This window comes from Vipera berus, assembly GCF_964194415.1.
Source record: "Vipera berus genome assembly, chromosome: 2".
NCBI lineage: Eukaryota > Metazoa > Chordata > Lepidosauria > Squamata > Viperidae > Vipera > Vipera berus.
The window spans coordinates 649,126-675,318 of NC_138203.1; the positions used below are offsets into that span (position 1 = coordinate 649,126).

Genomic DNA, 26,193 nt, shown 5'->3' on the forward strand with positions numbered 1-26,193 from the left:
CTTCATTTAACTCAAAAGCATGCCTTGCTGTCATTTAAAAAAAAAAAAGATTTGTTAGAGAGGCAGATGAAACTTTCCTGCAGAGTTATAGAGTAGAATGATTTTCCTTCCGATATTTTGGAAGAAAAAAAGCACCAGAAACATGGAGGTATTGACTTGGTAAACGACAGAAAATTTTGAGTACAATCCTTTGGTCAGGTGAGTGGAGAACCTAAGAACTGTAATGCTGAAGAACACCCATTCCCCTTTCCTCCCACGAAGAGATTAGGGTTGTGCATACTTAGAAACTATTTGGAAGAAGCATTTCCAATCTCTGGAACACCTCCACTATTCACTAAAGCAGCCCTATTTTTGTTTTCTGGTTCCCATATGGACCCAGGCGGGAAGGAAGGGTACACTGCTTATAAAGTTGTGTTCACTTTAATAAGCAGATTTCTGAAAAGGTTAGTTTTTCAATCCAGGAACTACCAATGCAGACAAACAAGCTAACCGTAAATAACAACCTAATCAAGGAAACCCCCAAAACATCCCACCGATGACGCTGATGAGGCAAGCCACTAATACATAAAAATAAGAGCAATCCCCGTTCCCTTCTAGCACTGATGATGTTACCTAGATGGGTGATGAAACATCTGCAAGAAAAACCACCAAGCTCACATTTTTTTGAATGATAAGTAGGGGAATAGACTTCTTCCCCGATGGTTTTTGAAATATGCACTGAATAGATCCATCGATCCATTTCTCATCCTCGGCCACGTTAAGATGGGGAATTCTGGGAGTTGAAGTCCACACATCTTAATTTTGCAAAGGTTGAGAAACAGTGCTCTATCAATAGAAGGCAGTATTTGTAGCTTAGGGTTGAACTGTGGCTTCCTCTGTCATTGTCAGGAGACCATAACATCTCCTCACCAACAATCAACACCCAGATTACTAGAGAGTAACACAAAGATTAATCCTAGACCAAGAAGCAGCAAGTAAAGAAGACCCCAATCAAAGAACAAGCTAAAGTAAATGGCCTAGGACCACAAAGAACATTCCCACCAATATTGAAAGGGCCAGCTATATTAGCACATAAACAGAAGGGGGAAAAACCCATTTCTAGCACTGATGACATTACCTAGCTGGGTAATGAAATGTCTGCAAAAAAAAACCAACCCAAAAACCCAAACAAACTACCAAGCTCAGAAAGAACCAAGGACCCCACAATGCTCTATATTACATGACTGGCTCTGTCTGCATTCACATCAGTCATGGTGTTGCAATAACGTGCAACCTGTTTCGACTGGGCCTGTGAAAGAGGCATTGAAGACCCCCAATGTGGACCAAGGCAAGATGGCATAGGCAAAAACAGGAAGGGTCTCTGAAAAGAGGCCAGTTTAGTAACAGGTGGGCTTATCCCCTCCCAATAAATTATTCTTTAAAAAAGTAGAAGCCATAAATATAAAAAGTCCTCTGAATTATCATCCACGCCGAGATAGATCTTAGCAACCCCACAGATCCATCTTTAAACTACCAGCTCTTGCAAGTGCTGACAAGTGAAGGGAAGCCGGAGGAAAAAGTCTGCAGAAACACGTTTCGGCTGTTTGTCTTTCGTCGCAGCAAATGCTTTTTCCAGTTGGGTTGGTCCCTGATGGATCTAGGAGGCTTCCCAAGGAGGGAGCTTCAATGCCAGGTTGATCCTGCTCTAAGAAAGGAAGAGAAAAACAAAGAACACGATTTAAGGAGCTCACGTATACGTAGCTCTGATTCGCTTCAAGGACAATTCAGATGAGCTGGTCTCAAAGAGAAACACAAAAGGGGGGAAAAATTCATCCTCTAAAGATTTGAGGGGGGAGGCCACGTTCCTGTCCCAGGCAGTTGGTGGGATGTTCCATTTGACTAATGGCCACTGGACCACAAATGGTCTTGTCATGCTTGAGGAGGACCACTGATGGAGGCTTCCAGATACCATAAATTTAAATTTATTTTGTAGTGGGAAATGTTGAGTAAAATGCCCAATTTACTTAGGGACGGCCAAGAGTTCTCTTAGAGCAACTTTAAGATACGTGGACCCATGTGATCCAAACCACGTTCTTTTATTTTTATATACAAGTTATACACCATGGTGACTTTTTCTGACCACCTTTTACAGGTGTCCCTACCCCTAGTTTGCCACTTGCAGTCTTCAGATGCTCAACAGAAGTATTTTTGGACTTGAGATTTGATTCAACTCCCTCCTCTTCCTCCCTCTCCTCCTCCTCCTCCTTCTCTATCACCACCACCAATTTCTTCTCCTCCTCCTTTCCCTTTTCCACCGTCACTATCTGTCCTCCTTCTCCTCCTCCAGCACTTTCTCCTTCTCCTTCTCCTCATGTGCCATCATCACTTCTTCTCTTTCTCCTTCCTTTGTTCTTTGCCTTTTTGAGGTGTTGGGGAGCTTAAGAGGCACCCTGTTTGTTTAAGCGCTGGGGACCTTTGGGATGTCCACACCTTCCCAAATCAAGTACTACCCCATTTTTGTAGTATTAAGGGAGAACCCAGCCCCACAGATTTGGGGGAACAATTGTCTTCTCTGCAACACAGTCAGATAACCCCTCGTGCTAATTCTGTTGCAAGCAATTCAATCCTGAGCCGGCACCACGACTTACATTGTTCTGTTCCATTTTTGCCACCCTTCTCGGCATTTTACAAACCAGAGATCTTGGCCAGGAGACACGTCGGTCTTCCCAGGGTCTTCTGCACAAAACACAAGCCTGAAACAAAACCAAAGGCGTTTTAAGCCACATAGAACACAAGGACCTTTAAATGGAAAGTGATACTAAGCTATCTATTCAAATTTTGTAAGTTTTCCGTGACAAAACTGTTAATTCCCAGATCGCTGGGAAATTATGACATGTGGACTTCATCTCTCAGAACTGTCCAGCTAGCATCCTGGCTGAGGAACTCTGGAAATTGAAGTCCACATATTTTGAAGTTGCTAAGATTGAGAAGCATGGGGAACCATGGCCCGTTCTGGGAGCTGAAGTCCAGGAGTCCTAAAAGGACCATGGTTCCCCACTTCTGTCCCAAAGATACGGCTTTGGGTCATCTTCCTTCCAACTTCCTTCCTTCATTATCATTCCCATGCCAGGCAAAGCTTTTTTTATTTTTCCTAAATATTATATCTAATATCTTGCTTCTGTATTACATCAGAATGTCCACCTCCCGTGCTATTTCTTTTATCGTGCATCAGTGTTGCTGTTTGGACATTTTCAGGTGGATATCAACCACAGATAAGATTCCCCAAGAAGAATCACTTTGAGGGACAGCATGTCAAAGAGCCAAGGTTGCCTAACCCTGTCCTAACCCATAACGGGTCTCTCTACAATTGCCGAGTTGTGGTTCTTCTGAACGTCCAATTTTACAAGCCGACAAAAGATCAGCAGCATCCTCCCCTCCCACCGAGGCTTCTTTGAGGAATGTCTCCCCCGAGACTGTGGGAGTTAAATTCTTGAATTTGCTTCAGATTAGTAAAGTAGCTCCTACATGCGTGGAATGTGAGCCGTGATGAGGATCACTTCACTATCCACAGAAGAGATCTGATGAGAACAGACTGAGCTCTTCTGATTTGTTGACCTTCGCGTGACTCCAGAAAGCACAGATGAAAATACGGATGAAAAAGAATATTTGTAGCTCAAGAGTTGAAAGGAGGGGTCCTTGCGGCGTGCTCCGAGCTGGGTTGTTTTCTCGCAGACGTTTCATTACCTAAACTAGGTAACATCATCAGCACTGATGCCCTGGTGGTGTTACCTAGGCTGGGTAATGAAGAAAATGTAAGAAAACCGCCCAGCTCAGAGAGCACCAAGGACCCCACGGACCTCCTCCTCCTCCTCCTCCTCCTCCTCCCCCCTCCTACAAACCCCATTCCTGCTAGAACTGACGATGTTACCTACTTGGGCAATGAAACGTCTGCAAGGAAACCGCCCAGCTCAGAGAGCATGCAAGGATCCCGCAGAGACAAAAATTCTTACTAGGTAGATAAATACGAAGTATTGAAATCAAGCACGCAAAGACACACAGAGAGGGCTGTTCTCTGTGTCATTCGTGTTTCCTCGGAAAGAAACTTTCTACAAGCAGTTCTTTGACATCCATTAACATGAAAAACCAAAAGGTTTATCTTAAGATTGGGGGTGGTTTAAGTTATATTTATGGAAAGATGGCAGATGGCCAGACTGTTTCCCCTAAATTAATTTTCCACTTTGTAAAAGACTCTTCTATCCTCGAGTTAATTTGTAAAGATGCAGGTTAGGTTAAGGGCAGGGGTAGGCCACCTCGGCTCTTTTATGACTCATGGACTTCAACTCCCAGAATTCCTGGGAGTTGAAGTCCATAAAAGAGCGGAGGTGGCCTCCCCCTGGGTTAAGGTATCATTCGGGCCTTTCGCTTGCTAACTAAAGTCCTGCTTCTAAAAGCGATTTTAATTAATAAACTGAACATGAAACCAGATTGACTTACTCCAGATTATGAGGATTCGAAACTAAAAGAACAGCTACTATGAATTCACAGCTTTTTTAACATTATTTTTTAATTTTTTACATCATCCCCCTTCAAATCCATTTCTCTGCACTTTATGTCACCTGATTTTGATTTTTGGGGGAGACAAAGGTTGTTTTGATTTTTGAAAAAGGAACACTGAAGAGCAAAATAAACCCAGTTCTCGACTTATGACCACGAGGGGAACTAAAATTTACATTGCCAAGCAAGGGGGTCACTAAGGAAGTTGCCACTGATTTTACGATCTTTTTTGTCACGGTTAAGAGAATCAGTGCAGTCGTTATTTGAATCACACGGTCATTAAGTGAATCCAGCTCCCCCCCCATTGACTTTGCTTATGGGAAGGAAGCTGGGAACGTGCACACAAGGCTGGTCCTTGATTTACAACCACAACTGAGCCCCCAGTTTTTGTCGCTAAGGGAGGCATCTAGTAAGGGAGCTTTGCTCCATCTTACGCCATTTCTTGCCATAGATTTTAGGTGAATCACTACCATTGCTAAGTTAGTAACACGGTTGTTAAGTGAGCCTGGCTTCCCCATTGCCTTTGCTTGTCCGACAGTCGCAAGAAGTGTTCACATGACCCCAAAATACTGCGACCGTCATAAATACGAGTCAGTTGCCAAGTGTCTGAATTTTGATCACGTGACCCTGGGAGAGGGGATGCCGCAGTGGCCGTAGGTGTGAACAATGAGCGTAAGCCGCTTTCTTCAGTGCCGCTGTGACTTTGAACGGTCAGTAAAGGGGCTGTTGTAAGTCGGGGACTACCTGTACATAAACTAGCACACACGTGTAAATTGTTTAGCTCAAACTGAGCTTCCTTTCCCTCCCGGCCAGCCTGTCCAGCAGAAAAAAGATGGCGAGGACAGGGCATCCCCACCGTCGGGACGGTCAGGTGCTCCCTCGTGGGGATCCCCCCGCCAGCACTCACTTCTTCTGAGTTTCTCCCGACTTCACGCGGATCCGTCTGATCTGCAGTTCTTTGGAGGAGAGATCGGGCTTAGACCAATAATTCTTCATTTGGCTCCAAAAGTTGTACCAGGACTGAGTGTTGCTTTCCCAAGTGAGTTTGATCCTTAGAATGTCACCCACGTCTTCTTCTGTGTAGACCAGGAAGGTGTTTGTGTAGTTGAGGCCAATCTGATCGGATCTGAAAAGGAAGCCAAAGTCAAACCGATGCCGGTTCACCCAGCGGCTCAGCCCTGCTCCAGCCGGAAGACCTCGAGGCCCCGTAGAGTCCAAGGGTCAAGCTCATGGGCTAGACCAGACCCCCCCAAGCTGGAAGTTCCCAGCCCTCATTTCAAATTATGGGGGCACTAAGACAGGCAGTGTAGGAACGCAACGTCATTGAGAACTTCTCTGGACCATTCCCCACTTTCAAACAACTACCAGCTCTTCCTAGGACAGGGCCAGGGGAACGAAGCACGGAGGTGGCCTTTTTAGAAAAAACAATGTCAACCTTACAGAGAATGAGTGATATTTGAAGTTTTCCACTCACACTTCCAGAGGCAGAGGTTCAGAATCCCCGCTGGTTCCATAGAAAGTCACGGAAAATGACGGTTCCGTTTCTCCCAGACTCTTGTAACTGAAGACGTGGATCTTCAGCTGATAGTGGAAGACTGAGGAGAGACAGATGAGAGTGGCAAATTTCCGGCAACGTAAACAGACACGGCTTGCAAGGGGAGGGCCAAGGGGCAGAGGATCTGAGTGCCACACGTGTTGTTGGGGCCCCAAACTAAAAGACTAGAGAGAATCAGAAAAGCAGTTTTTTTGTGGATGATGGATTCCCTATTACACAAAGGAGAAAGACTGCAAAGCTCTTGTACGCCACGAAATTAATTGTAGGCAATCCTTGAAGTACGACCACAATTGAGTCCAACTGAGACCGTTGCAGCCTCCCCGGGGTCACGTGATCAAAAGCCAGACGGTTAGCAACTGACTCGTATTTATGACGGTCGCAGTGTCCCGGGGTCATGTGATTGGCTTTTGCGACCTTCTGACGAGCAAGGCCAATGGGGGAGCCAGTTTCACTTTACTATCGTGTTACTGACTTGACAACCGCAGCGATTCACTTTAACAACTGTGGCAAGAAAAGTCATAAAACGGGGCAAAGCTCACTTAGCAACCGTCTCGCTTAGCAATGAAAATTTTGGGCTCAATTGTGTTCGTAAGTCGAGGACTGCCTGCGGTAGGATTCGCCTTACCTTTGAAAGGCATGCCGGCCCTTGTCTTGAGGTACATCTTGCTGTTGCGCTTGTTCCTCATCTTCTTGATGTTGTATCCGATGCTGTTGCAGCGATTCTTCCGGCAACTCAGGCAGATGCCCTTCTTGAAGCGCCTGGAATCCGTGCATTGGAAGGCGAAACTCTGCTTGTCTTTGTTCACGAGGGAGTCCACAAAGAGGTGCACTGACCGCTCGTGCTCACATATCACAAGGTCTCCGATCTCTAGAAGGGGAGAGGCACCACAGGAAACCATTGGGACCTCGGAGTCCTGGTGGACAATCACTTGACCGTGAGGTAGCCGGCTGCGGCAGCAGCCACCAAACCTGGCCCAGAATCAAAATCACGCAGAGTATGGGTACCGCTTTATAAAGCCTTAGTAAGGCCACACCTGGAATGCTGCAGCCAATTTTGGTCACATTATAAAAAAGAGGTTGAAATGCTCCAAGACTGGAAGTTTTTAAGAGGAGACTGGTCAGCCATTTGCTTGAAATGGTATAGGGTTTCCTGCCTGAGAAAGGGGGTTGGACTAGATGACCTCCAAGGTCCCTTCCAACTTACTTATTATTATTATTATTAAATTTTGGGAAAAGTGCAAAGAAGAGCAACTTAGATGATTAAAGGCCTGGAGACTAAAACGTGAAGAACGGGCGCAAGAATCGGGTATGGCCAGTCTAGAAAAAAATAAGGGCTAGGGAGGGACATGATAGCAGCATTCCAGTGTTTGAGGGGCTGCCCCAAAGAAGAGGAGGGGGTCACCTTGTTCTCCAAAGCAGCAGAGGGAAGGACGAGAAGCAACGGAGGGAAACTCATCAAGGAGAGAAGCAACCTGGAACTAAGGAGAAACTTCCTGACAGGGAGAACAATTAACCAGTGGAACGGCTTGCCTCCAGAAGTTCTGAATGCTCCAACACTGGAAGTTTTTAAGAAGAGACTGGACGGCCATTTGTCTGAAATGGTATAAGCCGGCTCTTCTGCTTGTGCAGGGGGTTGGACTAGAAGACCTCCAAGGTCCCTTCCAGCTCCATTCTGAATTGAATTGAGTTGCATTCTCCTGCTCAGCCAAAAGGGAAAAGCCAACCCCCCCCCATGTGCAGCAGCAAAATCTATGTTTTTTGGAGCGCAGCAGAAACACAAGCTCTGCTCGGGCCACCAGCCAAGAATGTTGCTGTGCAGCCCAAAGGACACACATATCACTTAAGTCATGAGGAGGAGGATGCAGAACCGGTTGGAAACCTTTCATGAGCTGAAATGGCTTTGTGTTTTAAATGGGCTTTCCAAGCAATTGCCAACCATCGCGAAGCCTCGGGGCCATTCGCCAAGCAGCCCCGCAGGCATCCGTTTTCCCTTCTTATGGCCAGGAGCGAGATGCTGGAAGTTTAAATAACGGCTTGGCCTTTATAAAGCGTGCGCTGTAGTTTAAAGTCCTTCCAGAGGACGTTCTGAGGGAAACCCTTAAACACAGCCCTTCCTAGGCTGGGCTCCTTCCAGGAGCGGGACTTTGGATCAGGCTGCTCAGTGGTTAGGGGAACCAGCCTCAGCGGCAACAGCCATTTGGGAGAGTCAAAATCAGCAAGATGGCATTGCCTCCTCCTCCTCCTCCTGCTGTCCAGTTTAATGAAAATAAGGACTAGGCGTGACATGATAGCAATATTCCAATATCTAAGGGGCTGCCACAAAGAAAAAGGGGTCACCCTCTTGAAGGCAGGAAAAGAAGTAATGGGTGGAAACTAAACAAGTAGAAAACCAATCTAGAAATAAGAAGAAATCTCCTAACAGTGAGCACAATTAATCAGTGGACCAGAAGTTGGCTTCAAAAGTTGTGGGTGCTCCATCACTGGAGGTTTTAAAAAGAGATTAGACAGCTATTTGTCTGGAATGGTGTGGGGTCTCTTGCTTGAACAGGGCTTTTCAACCTTTTCACCCACTGTGCCACATTTAGGATATGGCGACATCCGAGGACCACCAGTCGCCTAGCAAGGTGTCAAAAACTTGAGGACCAAAAAAAAGGAAAAAAAGTGATGAAGTGCAGGTAGTCCTCGATTTACAACAGTTCACTTAGTGACTGTTCGAAGTTACAATGGCACTGAAAAAGTGCCCCCCAAGCCACAGCTGAGCAAGACACCTGCCTGCCTGCCTGGCAGAGCTTTTCCTCCTGTCCGAGGTTTTCATGGTTGTGAGCATTTCTGTTGAGGATTGGCAGTGGGGATGGGGTGGGAGGTGTTTGGTTTTTATTCCCCCCCCCAAATCTGCTGGGTGGTTGCAGCAGGTTTTGGTCACTTCACATGACCCTGGGACACTGTGACCGTCATAAATATGAATCAGTTGCCAAGCATCTGAATGACCCTGCAACGTTCCAGCTGATCGGTGGTGCTTCTTCTGGGCTCAGCAGACATGCCGGGATCAGTGCTGAGCTCCAGCTGGATCCTGGCGCTGATCCTGGCGCTTCCGCTGAGCCCTGAGAGCCCTGCAGCTCCAGCCGTCTGGTTCAGCTCATTCCCCTCCCCCGCTACCCCTTTCCTAGGATGGCTGCATACCACCCGCCAGGTGCCAGTGTACCACAGGTGGTACCCGTACCACTGGTTGAAAAGCCCTGGACTAGATGACCTCCCTGGTCCCTTCCAACTCTGTTATTCTGTCTGCTTTTTGGCTCCCTCCCCACCTGACATCCACTGACCGCAGACCAAAATAGTCAGGAGGCAGCTGCTTTAAAGCAACCTTGAAATATAAGTCAGTTTTGGTACCTCGATACTGAAGTTGGAGGCCTAAAGTCATCTAGCATTTACACGGTAAAGAAAAGATGCCAAGGTGATTTTATTAATATTTCACTGGGCTTTATCCTGCTCTAACGCTCACAAGGATCCCGTACGGAAAGGAAGGCCAAAGAGGCAGACGTTGCACTGGACTTCTTCGTCTTGGAGACTGCAGTGCTTTCTCAGCAGTAGTGATGTTCCAACAACGTGGTTCATCAAATCAAGGAAAAGACAACAACAATACAGGAAGTCCTTGACTTACTTGTTCAGTGACCAAAGTTACAATGGTAATGGAAAAAAGTGAGACCATTTGTTGAATAGTTCAAGGCAGGGTATTTATTTTTAATGTGTATCCCATCTTTACTATTTTTAGAAATAATTCAAGACAGTGAACATATCCAATGCACCTTTCTCCTCCTATTGTCCCCACAACAACAACCCTGTGAGGTGGGTTGGGCTGAGGGAGAGGGACTGGCCCAAGGTCACCCAGCTGGCTTTCCTGCCTAAGGCGGGACTAGAACTCACCGTCTCCTGGCATTTGGCCCAAAGTCACCCAGCTACTTTTCATAGTTAAGGCGGGACTAGAACTCACCGTCTCCTGGCAATTGGCTCAAAGTCACCCAGCTAACTTTCCTGCCTAAGGCGGGACTAGAACTCACCGTCTCCTGGCAATTGGCCCAAAGTCATCCAGCTGGCTTTCATGGTTAAGCGGGACTAGAACTCACCATCTCCTGCTTTCTAGCCTGATACCTTAACCACTAGACCAAACTGACTCTCATGCCAGGGTATTCATTTCTACAAGGATTATTTTACTAATACCCTTGTCTGATATCAACTGTTACACTACCTTCCTCAGAGAAATAGCTGGAGAAATCCCCATTTTCCCCTTGGAAATGAGCCCAACGTGGCGTTCCCGCCTCTGCGAAGCCCCGGCTCTCTGAAGCAACCTCACAGATCAGGTGGAAGAGTCAACTCACCCCCTAAAGCCAGCGTTCCCAAGATGTCAGTAAGCCCACATCCCGGCTGGATGTCTCCTCCATTGGGGTAAATGTCAATGTGACCCACGGGCATCTGGATCCCGATGCTGATGCCCAACGTCTCTCTTGTGTACGTGTGCAGGACATCCACAAAATCGGCATCATCGGGGGAGAGACGTCTGCTTGGATCGGCTCCCTCAAACATCGGCCCAGCTGGATCCAAGCCTAGAAAAGCCAAGGCGTGTGGTTAGTTAGCCCTTCACCATAATTGAAGGTCTTCGTTCTTCTAGAACAGGGGTGGAGAACGATGGCCCCTTTATGACTTGTGGACTTCAACTCCCAGAATTCCTGAGCCAGCAATTCTGGGAGTTGAAGTCCACCAGTCATAAAGGGGCCATTGTTCCCCGCCTCTGTTCTAGAGGAACCTGGTTCATACCTTATCAGAAGAATGATTAATCTAGAGCAGGGGTAGGCAACCTTGGCTCTTTTATGACTGGTGGACTTCAACTCCCAGAATTCCTGAGCCGGCCTGGCTCAGCTTGGAAACTTCTCCCTTTCCCCTCAGCATGGCTGGCTCAGGAATTCTGGGAGTTGAAGTCCACCAGTCATAAAGGGGCCAAGGTTGCCTACCCCTGGTCTAGACCAGCAGCAGGGACAAACGTTATGCTACTTTAACTATTAGGTTCTGGTAGATCTCATGGTTAACTTCCAAATTTGGAGGTGGGTGGTTACATAAAACCCGAAAATAACTTTCTGGGGCTGTCCAGAGCCCATGGGCCACCTTTACATCGATCAGCTTAGGTTTTTTGCAAAGAAGGGAGCTACATTTCTTGTAAGCTCTGCTTTGCTATCTACTAGAACTTGCAACCAACATACAGGCAATCTCAGGAGGGGAAAAAAGAAAATGGAAGAAGATTTTCATTCACCAAAGAACTATGAAACTTTTATGCCTCCCATTTCCCCGACAAAGTGACTTTTGAGGCAAAACTGTCGTGCATATGTTCAGCAAGAGTGGGGTGGGGAAGCCCTCCTAGCCTTGGGGTGACAGGCTGTCTGGCCTGGAAGGAGAATTATAAAGTAGATTCTCTGTGAGATGCAAAGTTTGGGGGAAATATTCTCGGCAAAACAAGCTTCTGGGTGTGTGCACGCAGACCAAAGGACACACGCACATACTTAAACACACGTACACACCCAGCTGGGAAGAAAAGTTTCACTGATGACCCCTTCCCAAAAAATGTCTTTTTTTTCATGTGCCAATTAAGGTTAAGGGTGGATTGAGGGGTGCAAATCCGCCACTAATGCCAATAAAAGCTTTTTTTTCTTAACCTTTCTCCTGTATAATGAAGGACCGACAGCACTAGAAGTCAAAAAGCTGATGACATGGCAGAAGAGAGACGAGAAGGCCGGGACCGAAATGAGATGCCCTCCTGCCTTCTGACTTTGGCCCCGTCCACCACTAACCACAACCCAGCCTTGACCAAACCCAGATCTGCAATTACCCCCAAGGGCATGCGCAGAAGGCAGCCTAGAGGCAGATCGGTTTACCCGAGGCTATTTCGAGTGGGATGGCTTTGATTAGTTACTTGAAGTTGCACACACAAGTCAACCTGGCAACTTTAAGACTTGTGGACTTCGACTCCCAGCCATGTTGAAGTCTTAAAAGCTGCCAAATTTGGAGAGCCCTGGGCTAATTCTCTTGGGCTGCAAAACCACTTTTTCTGCACTAAATGGGGCATCAGGCAGTTGCAGAAACAGGAGGCCAAGCGCTGTAATGTTTCTGGAAAGCAAGAGAAAGCCGCCAGGTGGTCACCTTACCTGTAATTCTTCCAATAGTCCCCTGGGCATAGTTTCCGGTGTAGCCAGCAATATGGGCCCCGAGACTGTAGCCAATCAGATGGACGTTCTTGAGTTGGAAGTCCTTCTTCTCCTGCAACATGGACAGGAGGAATAAATCCCTCGCGCTGGTGACTCTACCGCGTTATTTAGCAAATGGACGAAACCTCATGCTAGAAATTTCCTCCCAGAAAAATAGCAATAGCAACAAGCATTCAGCCTTACATAGCCACCCACTAGCCCAGGGGTAGGCAACCTTGCCTCTTTTGTGCCTGGTGGACTTCAACTCCCAGAATTCCTGAGCCAGCATGGGAGGACTATGGCTCCCTTCATGACTCGTGGACTTGGTGGAGCAGTGGGCTAATGCCTCCTTAAGTAACACCAGCTGCCTGCAATTAGTGCAGGTTCGCATCCCACCAGGCTCAAGGTTGACTCAGCCTTCCATCCTTCCGAGGTAGGTAAAATGAGGACCCAGATTGTTGGGGGCAATTAAGCTGACTTTGTAATAATGCCGCTTGGGGGGGGAAAGCCCTAATAAGCAGGCATATACATAGAATGAAGGCTACTGCTAAGCTTGTAAGCCGCCCTGAGTCTTCGGAGAAATGGAATTAAAAAAAAAACTTCAACTCCCAGAATTCCTGAGCCAAGCTGGCTCAGCTTGGAAACCTCTCCCTTTCCCCTCAGCATGGCTGGCTCAGGAATTCTGGGAGTTGAAGTCCACGAGTCATAAAAGGGCCGAGGTTGCCCACCCCTGCACCTAGCCCTTTACAACGTTTTCTGGGCAGTTTACAATGTAAGCATTATTGGCATACAAGCAGTCCTTGACTTACGACTACAACTGAACCCAAAATTTATGTTGCTAAGTGAGACATTTGTTAAGTAATTTTTGCCCCATTTTGCAACCTTTCTTGCTACAGTTGTTAAGCGAATCACTGCAGCTGTTAAGTTAGCAACACAGTTGTTAAGTGAATTTGGCTTCCCCATTGACTTTGCTTGTCAGAAGGTCATAAAAGGGGATCACGGGACCCCGGGACACAGGTACTGTCATAAATATGAGTCAGTTGCCGAGCAACTGTATTTTGATCACGTGAGCTATGGAGATGCTACAATGGTTGTGAAGTGCGAAAAAAGGTCACAAGTCACTTTTTTCAGTGCCGTTGTAACTTTGGATAGCTTTGTAAGTCAAGGACTCCCTGTATTGGCCCCAACAATTTGGGCCCTCATTTTACCGACCTCGGAAGGCTGGAAGGCTGAGTCAACCTTGAGCTCCATCAGGATCAAACTGCTGGCTGTGGGCAGAGTTTGCCTGCAATGCTGCACTTTAACCACTGCGCCACCAGGACTCACAAACCACCACCCCTAACTTCGAAAACCAAGGGTGTTTAAGAAAAGTTCACTTTAGTTTATGTCCAGTTAGTCACCCACTACTCAAATGTGCATTCCTCCACACAATTACAAACTATTCCGGCCTGCAAAGGGCCGTAGTAAAGAACAGCTCTAGGCAATTCAATTCTAAATGTACGTATAGTTCAGTTTAAAAAGGCCGCAGTCCCAGTGCCAAACTACATAAAATAGCTTGGAAGAGCAGGCCTGTCTAATGGGGAGGAGATTAATTAAAGACAGAAGTTGGCTAATCAACTGTGACAAGAGAGGGGAGGGGGAGAAGCAAATCTGGATTAAGGAACAGCTGCCGGCTGCAAGGGACGAGGCCTGCCTACTGAGATCAGCAAAATCAATATGCGCATAAAACAGAGGCAAGCATATCGCTTTTTGACTAAGATCAAGTGAGGAGGCTCATATTTAAGATCTGTGTAAACGATGTGTTTCCTACTGCCCGCTTTACAAATGACAGCAGGGACCTAACTAGATTAAGGAGCAGATAAGTCAAGGAATGATTAAGCAATTAGGGATTAACCAAACAGATCTGAGCCAGATTGGCAGATATAAAAGGATGAAGCTGCTGTGCATTTTCACCTAGGTTGTGTCGCTGAGATATCCAGTATGCAATCAGCCCCAATTATTTCCTCTCCTCACCTTTTTGGCACTCAGCCAGCTTTGTTATGCTGCTGGCAGACAGACTCTTGCCTATGCAAATGTGGCATTTCCAAGCATCCACTTGATGCCAGCTGGGCGGCCGCTTTCTTGGGCAACATGCAGAGCGAAATGTTTGTTTGCTTGCGAAAATTACCTCTAACCAGTCCAGCAGGCCCGCAAGTTCTTTTCCAACCACCCTGGTATTGTTGACCGCGATGGTGTAGAGTTGCTGGGCAAGAGCCAGCCAGTTCACCACCACCACGTTGGCTTCCTTCTCGCGTTCCTGCAAAGCCCAGACCAGCCTGTCCAGCCACCTTTCGTACATGCCGCCCATCTGGAAGGAAAATCAAGATATGGCCCCAGTCTAGTCCTAGGAGGATTGTAAGCAGGGCTTGAAGTCTTCAGTAAATACGTATTTTTTTAAATGAAGGAATTAATACGTTTGCCTTGCGCACAGTCACTCATGCGCTCGTGACCTCCCGGTTAGACTACTGAAACGCTCTCTACATAGGGCTGCCCTTGAGGACCACTCGGAGGCTTCAGCTGGTGCAGAATGCAGCCGCGCGAGTTGTGATGGGGGCTTCCTGATACTCCCATATAACACCTCTGCTCCGCGAGCTGCATTGGCTTCCGGTTGCCCTCCGGGTGAGATTCAAGGTGCTGGTGATGACCTATAAAGCCCTAAATGGCTTGGGTCCGGGATATCTGAGGGAACACCTGCTGCCGGCATCAAGTTCCCTTCGTCCTGTGCGCTCCCACAGGGAGAGCCTTCTCAGGGTGCCGCCGGCAAAAGACTGCCGACGGGCAACGCCCATGGGGAGGGCCTTCTCTGTGGGCGCGCCTGCCCTCTGGAACCAGTTACCCGTAGAGCTCAGGACTGCCCCGGATTTTCGTTCGTTCCGCCGGGACCTGAAGACCTGGCTCTTTGAGCTTTCCGGCCAGGACTGAGGATTTTTTTATTTTTTAACTTATTGTAATTGGGTTTTTAATCAGAGTCATAGGGGTTTTAGATTTTAATTAAGGAAAATTTAATCTATTTTAATTGCTATTAATTTTTGTATTGTAATGTTGTTTTAATTGCCTTGTGAACCGCCCTGGGTCCTACGGGAGAAGGGCGGTATATAAGTTTAATAAATATAAATATAATATATAAATATTTGGGGGATGCAATCCTGGAGAAGATTTAACTGCATCCAAATCCAAAGATTTGCCTTGGCCAGGAGGTGCCTCCTGCCATCCTCAGGCCAAATTCAAAAGAACTTCACAAATGACCAGTTCGGTTTCCTAGCAAGGACAGTTTCTTCCCAAACAAACAGCTGGTGAGAGAACACTCCGAAAATCACAGCATTGGGTTTTTCTTTTTTACTTTTAAAGGTATTAAAATACACAGGCCCTCCTTAACGTAAACTCCTCCACCATTCAGTGAGAATGGAAGAAGCTTCTTGGATGAGAAGCGAAACATCTTCAAGGAAAAACCAAGTCCAGTTGCCTTGTGAAAGAGCAGCTTTGGGACAACCAGGACCTGCATGTCTGAGAATCTCCATTCAGGTAAGCACTAAGATCTTAACCAGGACCGCCACACCTTGATGGAGGGTACCCTGCCCTCCCCTTCACTTGCTCAGAAGTCTCCTTCTCCACACACACCAACGCAAGTTACTGTTTTTAACTGCATCGGGGCCGATACACTTTTTTCCTCTCATTTGGAGGGGGAAGAATTTTGAAAACCCAGAAAGTTCTATGTGTCATGCTGGCATTAGTCATTGAAAAAGAGGCCAAACCATGCTGGATATTTGATGTATTATGTAGCTCAGCCCTTAGAAGTCACCAACTGCCTGTCTTTGCTTGAACTGCCAGTTTAAACTGATGTTTTCCTCTGTTTGGGGTAGGGTGGAAGGAACGACTACACCATTTTTTCTTTCTTTCCAAAAGTTGGAAAAATATTTGGGAATGATCCTAAACCTGAAGCTGCATTTTACCAGAGAAAGTGGACAGGCACTGACTCGGAGACTGGTGGAATTCCAATTATCAATAAAGGAGAAAAATTATACCTCAGGGCTGAAACGAGGAGTCCTTGGTCCTCTCTGAGGTTGGTTGTTTCCTTACCTTAACTAGGGCGTGCAATGATGATATTACCTAGTTTGGGTAATGAAACGTCTGCGAGAAAACAACCCAGCTCAGGGATTCCCAATTACCTTCACGGGAACAAACAATTGAATACTTCCAGATTATTTGAAGGGCATCACACTTAGTATTCTCCAGTCAGTTTTCCTCAGGAGAAATCCTAGCAAGCTCCAACACTTTCATGGCTCTGGAGCACCCATTACCGATTGTCTGAGCCCTTCTTTCTGCCTAACCATGATTGGATTAGACTGAAATTCATCCAGGGGTAACCTTGCAAGCAATCACCTGATACGGTCTAAATCAGGGGTCTTCAAACTTGGTCCTTTTATGACTTGTGGACTTCAACTCCACAAGTCATAAAAGGGCCAAGTTTGAAGACCCCTGGTCTACTCTAAATAATAAAAATGACCAGTGTAGAAGGTACATCCCATCAAGAAAGATGGGCGGTTCAAAGCTCTATATAACTGGTGCCTAGATATGGCAATGTTGCCAAAAATCAGTCACTGTAAACGATCACAGCTTTAATTGGGGAACCTGTCACATGTCAAGGAGCTCAGTCAAGTCCTTCTACTTACTGCCCATCCATGAATAACAAAGAAAGTCTTGGCGGAGACATTGAACTTGCAGTCGTCTAGGAGATGGTCTTGACCAACCGTGAGATAGCATTCAGCATCATCCAGGTCTGGGGTGGTACGAACAATGAACTTCACTTGTAGATCCCGAACTTTAGATGGTCCTTCTCTCAGCTTTTGCACCTGAGAAACACTATCATCTGGAATAAAATATGTAGAACTTAACATCATTCATCCGTAAGTGATGTTGGCCAAATAAGCTGAACAAATATGGGTAATCCTTGTTTGCAATAAATAAATTGCAGCCAGTTGCCAAGCATCTGAATTTCGATCACGTGAGAATGGGGGTGCTGCAACGGTCATAAATGAAGGCAGGAGAAGCAGCAACGGATGGAAACTCATCAAGGAGAGAAGCAACCTGGAACTAAGGAGAAACTTCCTGACAGTGAGAACAATTAACCAGTGGAACTGCCTGCCACCAGAAGCTGTGAGTGCTCCAACACTGGAAGTTTTTAAGAAGACACCAGAAAGCCATTTGTCTGAAATGGTATAGGGTTTTCTGCCTGAGCAGGGGGTTGGACTAGATGACCTCCAAGGTCCCTTCCAACTTTATTATTCTTGTTGTTATTGTTGTTTTGTTGTAAAAAACGGTCATACCTCACTTTTTACATTGCCGTTGTAACAGTCACTAAATGTTGTAAGCCAAGGGCTACCTGTACAGAATCTGCCTTCCTGCTTGGTGCCCCTGAAATGTGTTGGACGTCAGCCTTCAGAAGTGGAAACTGAAACCCACATTCTCAGGAGAACATCACATTGAGAAAAGCTGACTTCATCTTCAACAGCTATCGTCAGCTGCTGGTATAACTTGGCCCATTTCCCTTGTGCACTCACTGAGAAAGCAGAAAAGTTTTGTCATCTGAAAAAGATCTTTCCACATGTCATCTCCTTAGGTCTGAAGAATGGCCACCAGAACTTCCCCTTCTCCACAAGCTGATTCAATACGTATCTGGCAGCTTTTCAAACTATCAAATGCTCTCGTGGGAACTTCCATATGAGTCCGTTGCAAAACCCATAGCTAGAACTCAGCCACCAAGGAATGATTGCAGCCAAACAATAAATCCTGAGACAATGGAGACCTCAAAGAGGTCAAACAATATTGTGTATCTCTTTATCAGGCTAAGCTATTTTTATAACTGTAAAGCTTCTGGGCCTCATGTTTCCACAGAAAACCAATCCACAGGGCCAGCTGATCTGAAGGATGGCCGTTTCTCAGTTATATCTACCCAACCCTCCAGAGTGAAGAGGCAGTATGGGTCCCCTCTCTTAAGAAGGTCCATCTAGTGCAGGGGTGGGGAACCTTGGCCCTTTTATGACTTGTGGACTTCAACTCCCAGAATTCCTGAGCCACAAGTCATAAAAGAGCCAAGGTTCCCCACCCCTGATTTAGCAGAACCAAGAAAAAGGATTCTCCCTGTAGAACAGGGGTCTTCCAACTTGGCCCTTTTATGACTTGTGGACTTCAATGTGTGCCTGGCTGAGGAATTCTGGGAGTTGAAGTCCACAAGCAAGGGTCTTCCAACTTGGCCCTTTTATGACTTGTGGACTTCAACTCCCAGAATTCCTGAGCCACAAGTCATAAGAGCGCCAAGGTTCCCCACCCCTGATCTAGCGGAACTAAGAAGAACAATTCTCTCTGTAGAACAGGGGTCTTCCAACTTGGCCCTTTTATGACTTGTGGGCCTGGCTCAGGAATTCTGGGAGTTGAAGTCCACAAGTCATAAAAGGGCCAAGTTGGAAGACCCCCGCTGTAGAACATCATCCCTGCGGAGATAAGATTGGTGCCACCTTGACATTCTTCTGCAAGGCCCTGGAGACAAGGTTTTGCCAATGGTTCTGGGGACCCCAGACTGATACGGAGCCCATCAAGTGGCTGGCTTCATTATTGTCACGGTGTGTGTGTGTGTGTGTGTGTGTGTGTGTGTGTGTGTGTTGGGTTTTTATTTGGGGCTTAATTTCTGTAAGCCACCAGGAATCCCAGGGAGTGAGTTGGGCAGCCACATAAATCTTCTTAATAAATAAACATACATGCAAACCAAAGAAGAAAACCAACCCTACAAAAATCCACACCATCCCTTGTCCTTCCTCAAGATGCTGGGCTTGTCGGCTGGAAAGCCGGCACCCCAGATTCGAGATCGGAGTGCCACGCAGTGGCATGAGCTCCCGTTCCTTGCCCCAGCTCCTGCCAATCTAGCAGTTCCAAAGCATGCAAATGTGAATAGATAAATAGGTACCACTTTGCTGGGAAGTGCCGGTAACAGTGCTGTGTGATGTCATGCCGGCCACATGACTACAGAAACATAGAACATAGAATAATAGAGTCGGAAGGGACCTTGGAGGTCTTCTAGTCCAACCCCAGTCTTTGGACAGCACTGGCTCATCTCGACACAGAGATGAAAACCGCCCCCTACAGTCCCCAACAACTAGTGGAGTAAAATCTGCAAGGCCTCCTTTACCTCCTTTTTTTTCAACCTGCCCTTTCTTCCATTTTCCTCCTCCTATAACTAGCCAAGTATCTTAGGTTGAGAATGGGCCACCAAGCCTCCAGGCTGGCTGAACAGGAGGAAGAATTCGGACCTGTCCTGCAGGTAAAGGAAGACACAGCTTATCCCACCAAATTCCTCCTGCTCTTTGAACATCTGCTGTGCAAAGTCAGTTTGTTTTCAAAACGGATGGAGAGAGAGATTTTTCCATACTTCCTTGGCTGCAGCTGAACTCTCAATCAATCAGAACAGAGCTTGAAGGGACCTTGGAGATCTTCTAGTCCAGCCCCCTGCTCAAGCAGGAGACCCCCATACCATTTCGGGCCTTTTCTTAAAAGCCTCCAATGTTGAAACCCCTACATTAAAGGCAAGCCGTTCCACCTGTTAATTGTCCTCCCTGTCAGGAAGTTTCTCATTGATTCCAGGTTGCTTTTCTCTTTGGTCAGTTTCCAACCCTTGTTTCTTGTCCATCCCTCTGATGCTTTGGTGAATAACGTGACCCCCTCTTCTTTGGGGCAGCCCCTCAGATACTGGAACGCTGCTATCATGTCTCCCCTGTTTCTTCTTTTCTTTTAGACTAGCCAAACCCAAGTCCCGCAGCCGTTGTTCGTATGTTTTAGTCTCCAGGCCTTGCATCATCTTAGTGGCTCTTCTCTGTACTTTTTCCAGAGTCTCAACATCATTTTTGTGATACGGTGACCAGAATTGGCTGCAGTATTCCAGGAGTGGCCTCAGTAGGGTTTTATAAAGCGGTACTAATACCTTGCATGATCTTGATTCTATGCCTCTGTTTATACAACCCAGGATTGTGTGAGTTTTTTTGTGGTTGCTGCTGCACACGGCTGGTTCACGGTCAAGGGATCGTCCACTAGGACTCCAAGGTCCCTCTCACAGTTGCTGTTTTTGTTCTCTTAAGCTTGCAAGTTGCAAAATGGGAACAGGGTAGAACTGAGCATGCACATGAAGCAGTAGTTAGCTCTGGGCTGACCCAGAGCCCTTGTACTTTAATTGTGACACCACAAGCAGCTCAGAAGTGCATGTCGGTGATCAAAAGAGGTGTTGGTAGGAGGGGTTTTTCAATACAGGCGGTTCTCAACTTTCCACCACAACCGGGACCAGAATTTCTGTTGCTAAGCAGTGAGTCATTCCCAATTCTATGAGCCTATTGGATTTGTTAAACAAATCGCTGCAATTGTTAAGCGGAACCCACAGTCACTACATGAATCCGGCTTGCCTCGTGGACCTTGTTTGTCGGAAACCGGCTGGGAAGGTCGCAAATGGGGATCGCATGACTCTGGGATGTTGCAACCACCATGAATACAAGCTGGTTGCTAAGTGCCCAAATTTTGATCATGTGGCCATAGGGATGCCGCCACCGTCATAAGTACAGGGACCGGTTGTTAGTCACATTTTCAGTGCTGTTCTAACTTTGAACGGCCATTAAACAAATAGTAAGTTGAGGACTAGCTGTATTTTGCGGAAGTTCTCGTTATTTGTTTTTCCCCCCAGTAACTTTGAAGGTTTCTGGGGGGGGGGGGGAGGCGGAAAATGTTTAGAGACTGTTGTAACTTCACTGGTTCTGTAGCTCGAGAGGACACACCAGGTTTCAGGGGAAGCACAATATTTGGGGAAAGGGGCAATTTCACCTGGAGAGGTGTATGCTGAGGTCCCCAAAAAGGGGTGCCAGAAGAAATTAAAAAGTCCAGATGGAGCTGAGATTGCCCAAAGCCCTGCCTCTCTTCAAAGTGTGTTGCGTGACAGGACTTGTGCAACCCTTTTCTTTGGGGATTCAATCAAGCCACTCGCTGCATTTGCCTAATATTTGGAAACAGAAGCTAATATAACGGGGAATTCACCCCAACTAAATTTAGCACATCAGAGGGAAGTCAAGCAACGGATGGAAACTAGTCAAGGAGAGAAGCAACCCGGAACTAAGGAGAAACTTCCTGACAGTTAGAACAATTAACCAGTGGAACCACCTGCCTCCAGAAGCGGTGAATGCTCCAACACTGGAGGTTTGTAAGAAGAGACTGGACAGCCATTTGCCTGAAATGGTGTAGGGTTTCCTGCTTGATTAGGGGGTTGGACTAGATGACCTCCAAGGTCCCTTCCCACTTTATTATTATTATTAAATACATTCAATGGGGATTCAGCCGATTGCCTGCTTGTCCCAAGTGCGTACAAGTCAGACACTGTGAGCATGCTGCCAAACACACACTGGCTAATTGCATGCAGACTTTGTACAATTGTGTCCTGGAATACCACAGGCCACAACACCTGCAGAAGAGAGGCAGAGTGTACAAAAGTGATCTCTTTTTTTTTGGAGGGGTGGGAAATGATTGCACGTACAGGTAGTCCTTGACTTATAACCATTGATTTTGTGACTATTCAAGGTGAGTTTTGCCCCATTTCACGACCATTCTTGCCATAGTTGTTAAGTGAATCACTGCCGTTACTAAGTCAGTAATACAGTTGTTAAGTGAATCTGGCTTCCTCGTCAACTTTGCTTGTCAGAAGATCAGAAAAGGTGATCACGTGACCCCCCCCCCTGGGGCTCTGCAATGTGAGCCAGATGCCAAGCATCCAAATTCTGATCACGTGACCATGAGGATGCTGCCAACGGTCGTATGTGTGAAAAATGGTCACAAGCCACTTTTTTCAGTGTAACTTTGAACGGTCACTAAACAAACTGTTGTAAGTTGAGGACTACCTGTATTTATTATACTCAATATTATTATACGGTAGTCCTCAACTTACGGCCACAATTGAGCCCAAAGTGTAGGTTGCTAAGTGAGAAATTTGAGTTTTACCCCATGTTACTACTTTTCTTGCTACCGTTGTTAAATGAATCATTGCTGTTGTTAAATTAGTCACAAAGTTGTTAAGTGAATCTGGCTTCCCCATTGATTTTGCTCGTCAGAAGGTTGCAAAAGGGGATCACGTGACCCCCAGGGATGCTGCAACCGTCATAAATGTGAGTTAGTTGTCAAGCGTCTGAATGTAAATCACGTGTCCACAGGTCGCCAAGTGAACCGTTGTAAATCAAGGACTACCTCTACTCAATAACATTATATTATTAATTATATTAGGAAGGCTAGGTGTGGGCAGGCTTGCTTCTGACCCATGCCAGCTCCTTTTGGGCAAAGGTGAAACGGGGCCCTTTTGTGGCTCTGAGCCCCAGAAGCATCACGTGGGAGGAGCAGAGGCGGGACAGGCCCACACTTGCAGCTGTGTGGCAGCAACCTTACAAAAACTTCAGCTTAATTTGCAGATAGATAACAGAAGCTGAAATAGCAATATAGCAACTGCAATTAAGGGTTATTACACTATCTGTAGTGGCAACTGGATTATCCTCTGCTGCTCTCCTACCCCTTGTAGTCATAAAACCTGTTGAACAGCCCTAGACTCAACGCACACCAGAAGAGTCGATCTTTCCTGGAAAGGACTTCTCCAAAGTTCTCTCCAAATCCCAAGAGTATGGAGGTCAATGGAAGGATCCGTCAATGACATATGAAGTAGGCCTGTGGCCTCAGGCAGCGCTTTGGATAGAGTTAAGCAACAGCCTAAGTCAGTGCCTGCCTAACAAAAGCCCAAGGGAAGAGGTCTTAGGCTCAACGGGCAAAGGAATCCGCCCTCATCTCAGTAACTCAGCTTCATCATTCTAAACCGTGGCTTATGGCATCGGTGTTGTCACATGGCATGTTGTGTCACACAGTTTTGATGTGCAAACCATCAACTGCAAAAATCTGTTCAACTGACCAAGCCCTACGCAAGCAAAAACACTGAGGAATAGCAGAAATTCTGAATTTTACGCATTTGTCAATAGCCGTCCGCTTCTGGGGATGTGCAATGAATGAATGAATGAACAAATGAAGGAACGAATGAACGAACTCCAATGGGGAAAGAAAAACACCAGGAGAACTTACTGATCTGGCAATTGAATTCAAGATGAGTTTGTGCCCTAAGACAATTTAAAAACAAGGCATCACCCACATGTTTTGCTATTACGACAATGCAATTTAATACCACCCGCAAAGCAGTGTAAACTACCATTTTGCTACCCATGGAATGGAACGGAAGAGAATAGGGCTGGAAGGGACCTTGGAGGTCTTCTAGTCCAGCCCCCTGCTGGAGCAGGAGAACCTCTACCGTCTCAGACAAGTGAGCATCTCCCTCTTTAGCTTTAGCTGGGCCAAGGTCTTCAACTATTTGAAATCGGGAATCTCTTACTTATAAATCAAGAGCAGAATCGGCAGACGTCACCAAGCACCTGACTAAAATAAGAGCGCTGCTAGAGTTACCCTATATTTAGAAGCGATCCTATCATTCTGCTTCACGTCACATCACGCGATCCGCTCGCCTGGGGTCTTAGCGCGACTCCCGGGGTCTCCACTCGAGGCTGGCGACCCCCACAAAGCGCGGCTCGGCCGGCCCTTCGGGGCACCCGCCGCCGCCGCCGCCGCCGCCAGTGGCTCTGGCCTGCCGGGACTCCAGCTCCCCTCTCGGCCAAGCGACCCAACCTCGCCGAGGGTCCGGGCCGGAGAACCCGCGCCCGGCACCGTGAATGCGCGCCGGGACACGAGGCCGCAAACTCCGGCCCCAAACCTCGCGCTTCCCGCGCCCGAGTTGCAGGACAGCCCCGCTGCCGCCTCCCCAAGGAAGCGCTTCCCGGCGGGGGGGGAGGTCGGGTCCGGGCGCTTCCTTCGCCCGATCCTCGGACCCGGGTCGGCGCGGGTTCTCACGTGCATCGCCAGATTGACAGCTACCCCCCTCTCGACCCCCCTCGATCCTCTTCCATCCCCCCCCCCGACCCCCAAAGGATCCCTCGAGGGGGAAAAGCTCCGGTCCAGCGGAGGCTCATCCAGGGAAGCCGCCTCCCCCTCCCGCGCCCGCCAGGTGCCTCGCCGGGGACCGGCGGCGGGAGAAGCCGGGCCGGGTCCGGCATCCCCGGGGCTGAGCGAGTGCCTGCTCCGGGCGGGCGGGCGGGGCGGGGGCCTCGGAGGACGCGCGGACCTTCCCCGAAGGGCGACCCCGGCAGGGCTCCCGAGCGCGGCCGGCGCCCCGTTACCTCCGCGGCGGCCCCGGACAGCGGCGAGGCGCCCGAGGCTGAGCAGGAGCGGCAGCAGGAAGGGGCAGGCGCGCATGGCTCTCTCCGCTCGGCTCCGGGCTGCGCTGGGCTGGGCTGGCGGGAGCCTGGCCGCACGGTGGGCAGCGGAGGCAGCGGCGGCGTCGGGGCTGGCGAGGGAGAGCGGGGGGGGGGCGGGGGGCTGCCTAAATAGGCGAGGGGGCGCGTCAGCTGACCCGTGGCCAGAGGGGGACGGCACTCCGCAGGCTTCGGCTCCCGGGCGCCGATTGGTCCCGCCCCCCTGACGTCGAGCCAAAGCCGGCCGAAAGTCTCAATGAAGCGCCGACACACCCACCCGCGGGGGGGGGAGAGCCGGGGGGGGGGGCTGGAGCGGCCGCCCCTCCGACCGGCAAAGCCCCGCGGCTCGTCCAGGCTCCGGCAGCCCCGGGAGCGCGTTCCCACGCAGACACGCTCCCTCCCTCCCTCCCTCCCTCCCAGCACCAGGAGCGGGCGATTCCCTCGGGGATGCTCGCCGCTTGGTGGGGATCCGGTGGGGAAGCAGAGAAGGTGGAGAAGGCGCACCCTGAGCGGAAGCGGGGGGGGGTCTCAGGAGGGCTCGGTGGGTGGAGGGAAGGGGTCCCACCCCCGGGCAGAGGGGGCGGGGCTGTGGTTTGGTACAACGCCCTTGCGGTGTAGTCCAAGAGCCCCGGCCTTCTCCTTCTCAACAGCCAAGGAGGGAACTTCGCCCTAGTCCAGGTGGCAACACAGCCTGGGGGGTCTGATCAGGATGAAAACCCCGGGAGACCCTCCCCCCCCCCCCCCCCCGCGTGTGCCAGAGGGTCGTTTCTCCACACCCAACTTTGTGCAAAGAAAGGGAGCTGCGGTTGAACCCTGAGCTCCCGAGCCATCCAGGCTGCAATTTGGGTTTGGTTCTGCAGACAGCCCAAACTTTTTTTTAGAGTAATAGAATAACAGAGTTGGAAGGGACCTTGGAGGTCATCTAGTCCAACCCCCCACTCAGGCAGGAGACCTACACCATTTCTGACAGACTCTCCTTGAAAGCCCCCAAGGATGAAGCTCCCACAACTTCTGAAGGCAACTTCTGTTCCACAGGTTGATTGTCCTCACTGTCAGGAACTTTCTCCTTACTTCTAGGTTGAATCTCTCTCCTCGATCAGTCTCCGTCCGTTCTTCCTTGTCTGGCCTTCGGGTGCTTTGGAAAATGGGTTCCCCTCACACTTTTAGCAGCACCCTTGAGGGGTGAGGTGGGGCTGGGGTTGCTGCTGCCAAATGTGAGGATGGCCACCCGTTTAGACAGCTACACCGGTAGCCTTCAACATACAATCATTCTTTTAGTGTCCATTCAAAGGGAAAAAGTGACTTATGACCTTGTTTCACATTTATGACCGTCGTAGCATCCCTGTGGTTACGTGATCGAGATTCAGATGCCTGGCAACCAGTTCCTATTTATGACAGTGGCAGAGGAGCCCCAGGGTCGTGGGATCATCTTTTGCGACCTGGCAGGCAAAGGCAATGGGGGAGACAGATTCACTTAACAACTTTGTCA

The 26,193-nt window shown here is 48.3% G+C and overlaps 1 protein-coding gene across 1 annotated transcript; it reads right to left on the reverse strand.

Annotated features, from left to right (window-relative positions):
* Window positions 1-1,061: 1,061 nt before the first annotated feature.
* Window positions 1,062-19,355, reverse strand: LIPG (lipase G, endothelial type; the record flags this gene model as incomplete). The annotated part of the gene is made up of 10 exons (XM_081316313.1): window positions 1,062-1,684; window positions 2,628-2,732; window positions 5,441-5,659; window positions 6,008-6,128; window positions 6,714-6,956; window positions 10,462-10,686; window positions 12,277-12,388; window positions 14,483-14,662; window positions 17,025-17,221; window positions 19,313-19,355. 10 exons carry the CDS (start codon window positions 19,353-19,355, stop codon window positions 1,663-1,665), a joined length of 1,467 nt encoding a protein of 488 aa, XP_081172439.1. The 3' UTR covers window positions 1,062-1,662.
* Between the last annotated feature and the right edge of the window lie 6,838 nt (window positions 19,356-26,193).